The sequence below is a fragment of the Juglans regia genome, chromosome 1 (genome assembly GCF_001411555.2).
Source record: "Juglans regia cultivar Chandler chromosome 1, Walnut 2.0, whole genome shotgun sequence".
Lineage (NCBI taxonomy): Eukaryota > Viridiplantae > Streptophyta > Magnoliopsida > Fagales > Juglandaceae > Juglans > Juglans regia.
The window spans coordinates 9,854,155-9,860,574 of NC_049901.1; the positions used below are offsets into that span (position 1 = coordinate 9,854,155).

General features: G+C 34.7%; 1 protein-coding gene across 1 annotated transcript; it reads right to left on the reverse strand.

The window, feature by feature from the left end:
* Positions 1-1,633: 1,633 nt before the first annotated feature.
* LOC108998665 (UDP-glycosyltransferase 71K1-like) lies at positions 1,634-3,479 on the reverse strand. Its single transcript, XM_018975310.2, has one exon. It carries the CDS (start codon positions 3,343-3,345, stop codon positions 1,924-1,926), a length of 1,422 nt encoding a protein of 473 aa, XP_018830855.1. The 5' UTR covers positions 3,346-3,479; the 3' UTR covers positions 1,634-1,923.
* Positions 3,480-6,420: the final 2,941 nt, after the last annotated feature.

The following is a 6,420-nucleotide window of genomic DNA, read 5'->3' on the forward strand; positions in this document are numbered from 1 at the left end:
CGTTTGGTGGAATTCTATTCTTCTGTGCTTGGGGTGTCTCCCCCTTTGTTGGAAAGCGTGCTGCCGCCTTTAATACGATAACCCTTATTAGAATATCTCAACCCACATCGAGGCTCTATGTTTGGGGGTGGCGTTGCTTCGCATTTTATGCAGCACTCCCTATGAGAAATGAGATCTTGACCCTTATCTAATAATTCGATATGGTGTGGTCGGGGGTGTGCCCTTGACAATGCTTGTCTCATCCTTTCTCATGCTAGCCTGGGCCTTCTTCTCACCGAACGGGGACCTCCTGACCCTAAGCTCTTAACTCTGACAATCGGATTGGGCCCAGCCTGCCGAGAGAAGGATGTGTCCTTTCTATATATATAGATTCACCCAACATTGTTAAAAAGTGTGTACCAAAGGAAAATATGTCCGATTCAATCCAAACATGTCTAATCAATTAAGGTTAATTAAGGGTTAACAAAATAGCAAGCTTAGCTATGTGTGATCAGTTTTTGACTTGGGTTTCCAATCTGGTCTGGCAGTTGCTTGATTATTTATGGAGGGGGCATTTGGACCCCCTGGGCATTGAGCCCATCTCTAAGACTAAGCCCATCACTAAGGCTAAGAAGGTTAGCTCAATACTTAGGGTTAGAAGTCCCACGGATGGGAGCTTGTAACCACAACTATGAAACGAGATAACTCCAAAGAGCTAAAGATAAGGCTCATAGTTGGATACAATTATCTTGAGCAAGATAACTCCCACAAAACAGGAGGTATCTTCTCTACTTAATAAGAGATCATGAAGGATAAGCACATGGGATTGATGATCATAGTTAGTTGCCATCACGTCACATCCTTCTATAAATAACTTAACAGAGGTAACAAACATCTTCTTCTTTATTTGATATACATTTATCTTATACTGTTGTTGACTTAAGTATCAGAGTTTACACAGGACGACCAACGCCATCTCTTCATTACTGCAGGTTATCCGTTCGTTGATGGTATAAAACACGTCTTTTACAATTTAATTTAACACCACATGGTCATGCATGCTTGGGGAAAAAAAAAAAATCTGTCAGATGATCTTTATCGGCTATAATTAGCGTGATTTTCTTAGTTTTTATTTGGACTTGATCGGACTTTCTGGATATGCGTTCAGATGCCAAGCGAATGAAGCGATCAGACTGATGAAGCCAATATGCAATATATGATGAGATCTGAAAGATGTAAAAAGCTTTAAGAATACCCCAAAAAAAAAAACATAAAACATCTCAAATTCTGTGAGGACGGTTACATTATACCGCTTCAGCAAAGTCTTTTGTTTTTTGTTTTTTTCTTCATTTTTGGAATAGAAAAATAATAAAGAGACAAAGAAATGTGCGCCATACCTGTGTAAGAAATGACGATGATGATCAGATAGTAAGATTGGTAGGGGGAATTAGTGAAGACAAGTGCAGGCGGGTTTGGTGTTAGTTCACTTGAATGGAATCGTTGGAGTTGGGACATTCCTTTTTCAACACAACACAATCGACACATATCACGGCCAATCCCAATCATGATCAGTTCCGATACAAGTAAACTACGGCTTTATCCATCTAGTCACAGCTGAATTTCATGAGTGGGAGGGATATGGTACTCTGACCAGTGCGAAACTAGGACTGTTTTATATATAAGCTTGGCCACTGAACGGCCTGAGGATGAAACAATAGCAGGCCTGTTTATTGGCTCAAGTAGTGTGCGTTGTATATATAATTGTATAAAGGCTTACATCCTTGAGCAACTTTGATTCTGCAAAGGGATTCAAATATCATGCTAAATTTGAAGCGCTAGCTTAAAAACCATGACATATATGTTAGACAAATGGATGCAACACTTATAACTCTCAAACATTGGAACTCCAAAGGATAAAGGAATCTCCTACTTCCTCGCAGGAGCTTATATATTGTTTGCAATCATAACCTCAGTCAACCGACCAAGTGATGCATATGAAGATCCACCTTCAATCACTGCCTTTCTGCTCTTTTCACTCATCTCTTTGACCCTCTTCCTCACCTCGCTATCAGCCTCCATCAAACTTTTCACTGCTTTCTCTATCTCCTCAGCCATCACAAGCTCACCACTACCAACCCTATAATCCAATTTTAACTCCACTGCTAACCCCAGATCCTTCACCATTTGGAATGCATTAGTTTGCTGCTCCGCGTAAATTGGCCAAGTAGCAATAGGTACACCATGCCACAGGCTCTCCAAGATTGAGTTCCACCCGCAATGGGACACAAACCCTCCGATTGCTACGTGGGCAAGGACCTCCACTTGTGGAGCCCAACCACATATCATTCCAATGCCTTTTGTTCTTTCTAGGAATCCTGGCGGCAAGATCTCCTCGAGATTCTGGGCATCAGTAGGCATATCATCTTTAGATGCCAAACGTACTGACCACAGAAACCGGTGACCACTTTGCTCGAGCCCAAGTGCAATCTCTTTCAACTGGGATTCACCGAAACTCCCCCAGCTTCCAAAACATAAGAAAACCACTGATAATGGAGGTTGATCATCAAGCCACTTCATTATCTCTTGGTGCTTGGCCTGATCATTTCCCGAAGGCGTCTTACCCTTGAGGTCAATCATCGGTCCCACTGTATAAACCGGAGGTATTTCATCCTCTACAAATGAGCTCACCGCGTGGGATTCCAACTCATAAAAGGTGTTGATAATAATACCGTCGGCCTCTTTGAACTTTCTCCCATGGTTTACCATGGAGATGTATCCACCTTCCTTGCTGAACGCCAACGAAGGCAAAGCACCAGGAGGAACTGTGTTGACATAACTCGGTATGACTGACTCAGGATCTGTTTGATCTCTAAACTCCATGCCCACCTGGTCATGCCGGGTTGGAAGGTAGAGCATGAAGCCAAAAAAGGCAGCATTACCAGTGAAGAAGACATAAGAGCGGACACCAAGCTCGTGAGCCACATCAATCATGGAGGCGCAAAACATATCGACCACCAACCCGCCAAGTGGAAGTGAAGCGGATAACACATGGTTGATGATAGCGTCTTTGACATGAGCTTTGTGGCTTTCTACGAAATCGGCGACGAATTTCTCAACGGAAACGAAGAAAAGCTCTTTTGGGGGAGGATGTACTTGAGGAAGGTGAATAAATCTGACACGCGTGTCGGAGGCAGCGATCGACTGTACGAGGCTATGGTTGGTGGCCGGTGCGAACGGTGAGTTAATTACGAGAACCGTGATGGAGAGACGGTCATCTCGATCAAGTAAACGCTTTGCAAACTCAAGGGTGGATACCAGGTGACTCATTCCCGGGGAAGGAATGAACACAAGCTCTGCTCTCTTCATCTTGTAACAAGGTAAAGCGATTATGACGAGACGCCGGCCCTTGCCTCGTTCTTCTATAGGTTGCTCCCCTTTTTAAGTGTTATTACTTTTAGACTGTTCGTTGTTATCATGTGGTCAAACGCACACGTCGAAGATTCATTTGCTTCGATCTAGATTTCCCTAAAATTTTAAATTATAAGGTAACAAAAGTGAACACGTTTCCAATATCATTGTTAAATCGTTGCCAGCTTGATTACTCCCTGGGCATTATTGGTTGGACCCACAATCCTCGACGCCTCGTCAGGTCAGGACAATTCATAGCCTCATAGGAGAAATTTCGCATATTATAAAAAATAAAATCAAATAGAAAGGAGAAATTAGTGTTGACTATTTCAATTCATTATTATAATTTTTTTAAATTTTAATATAAAATATAATAAATAATTTATTTTTTTTAAATTTTAAAATAATAATATTATTTAAAAATAATATTTTATTATTCCAATTCAATTCAATATCCGTTTTAAAATTTATTATATCCACTCTCTGATTTTATTTTCAACTTTTAGAGCTTCTATTACTTTAATTTAGATTATATTTAAATATTGAATTGAGTCGAATTAAATTGAATTGAGATAATAAAATATTATTTTTTAATATTATTATTATTTAAAAATTTAAAAAAATTATATCAATAAATGGAGAGAAAATTGGATCGAACTCTTTCTAGAGCTGTCTGATCAACTGGAAGTCCTCATTTCTACGGATAAAATCTCATTCATTAAAATGCGGGCAGAAAAAACAAACAAACCTCCACTGCTCGCGGTGGAAATTTTCCATTTGAGTGAGAGAGCCCTTCCCCAACGGAGGATGTAGAAAAAGTTACTGACACCAGCACAGATATCGAGATAGTTTAATTTCTTTAAGAGCATTCACATCTGATTCTTTAAATTTTTTCTTAAATTTTAACTAAAAAGGACACTCCCTATAATTTTATCTTAAATTTTACTCATTTTTAAAAAATCTTCTACATCTCATTCCCTATCATTTCTCTATTCTATTAAAATAATATTCTTCTATTATTTTTTTATTACTTTTTTCTCTCACTTCCATTTTCAAACTTAACTACTTAATATTTTTTCTTATGTTTTGAACTATTATTATAGTTAATATTTTAAACAAAAATTTAAATTATTTTTTTAAGGGTTTAATAATATTTTTAAAATTATTATTTTTATATTTTAGTAATTATTTAAATTATTTTTAAAAATATTATTTAAAAGTATAATAAATATTAGTATAAGAGAAAATGTAATTGATTGAAAAAAGAATTTATTTTATTTATTTGAATAAAATATTAATAAAAAAGATTTAGGGGATGAATAGTGATTCCCTATATTTAGAGAATCACTTTTATTTTTTAAATCAAAATCTTAAAATAGGGAATGAGATGGGAGGAAGTTTTTGAACTTTTTTCTAAATTTTTCTCTATAATTTAGAGATAATAGTGATATGGAGAATGAGACGGGATGCTCTAACGTCGAATATGTTAGCTGAACATCCATTTCACGGTGAAATTTTCACCTACGGATATCGAGATGGCTACCGATTAATTTGTTGGGTGTGAGTATTCTGTCGTCCTACTTTTATAGCTGAACGTATAACAGATTTATTTTTTATTTATAATTTTTAATATATTTAAATATTTTTTAAAAATAAAAAAATACATCAATATATTTAAAATTACTTTCTTAATTATTAAATAAAAAAAAATCAACCGCCCATTTTAAACGGTCAAAATGAAAGACAAAATAATATTTTCCTAATTTGTTTTGGGCAACGATGGGTGTAAAAGAGTAGTAGAGCACTAGTTATTTTTTAATAACATTAAATAATAGAGTCAATAAATTTTTGATTATTCTATTAAAATATTAATTTTTTATTTTTTATTTATTTTTAATTCTAATTACAATTTATTCTTTGTAAATTTTTTATTTTAATTCTAGTGGATATTATTTATTTATTTTATTTATAAATTCTTGTTACTTGGAAAACTAATAGGAATTTTATCTATGGCATATATTCTATTGTATTCATTGAGCTAGCAAGTATTGCAAAACTGAAAATCATAGTTAAGATTTTAATATATATTACAATATATATATAGAGAGAGAAATTATCTTGAAAGTTCATATTCAAAAAGTCATCATGGTGGCTTGGGGAGAGAAGCAAGCGGTGGAAAATAATGCATTTCTACAGTTCTACTTGCGCGGGAGAGAAGCAAGCAGCAGAAACATAATATTTTAGTCTAAAAATAATATTTGGCTAATCCTTTTGGCTCAACAAATTTGGCTAGTGATATAATCTGAAGTTAAAATTATTGTTCATTTGTTGAGCTCATTGTTGCACTTTAATTGGCATTTTAGCTATTCTTTAGCTAAAATTTAACTTTGTTGAACCCATTACTAGTACTCTAACCCTATCATTATTCATTTGTTTTTACAATGAGTCGAAATAAAAAATAAAAAATTAGATAAAATATTATTAAAAGTTATTTTTTAAAAGTTATTTTTATTTTAAAATTTGAAAAAGTTTAAATTGTTTAGTTTATTTTACACAAAAATTTGAAAAAATTATAATAATTAGATCAAATAAAATGAAATAAGTTGAAAAATTATGTGAAAACAAATTAAGCCTAAATTTGTGATTGGTTCAAGTCAAGTAATTAATAATCTAAAAAAAAAGTTTTAAGCAAGACTGGTATTCTACCGAATTTTGGCTTTAACCTTAGAATTATAGGGTGGAGTTAGACTTGGATTTTTGAGTGGTTGGCTTGAATCTCAACTTGATAGGTATGAATATTTAAGTATAGTAGCATGAACTCTTAGTGATTTGGTTTATTTTTATAATATTGAGGCTTGAAGGGAATGACTGTCTAGGTGATCTTTTTGAAGTAGGAACTGAAGTCACAATTGAGAAAGGTAGTAGTTTGAAATCGCTTAGGATAATAGAAGACATAGAGGCCATGTGAAGTGTTGAGATTGAAAACATAGTTGTTGGAATTGCGAATTGGAGGATGAGATTACGCATATAGTT

Coding starts and splice junctions, on each gene's coding strand:
- LOC108998665 (XM_018975310.2), bottom strand. CDS start 3,345: ATGAAGAGAGCAGAGCTTGTGTTCATTCCTTCCCCGGGAATGAGTCAC.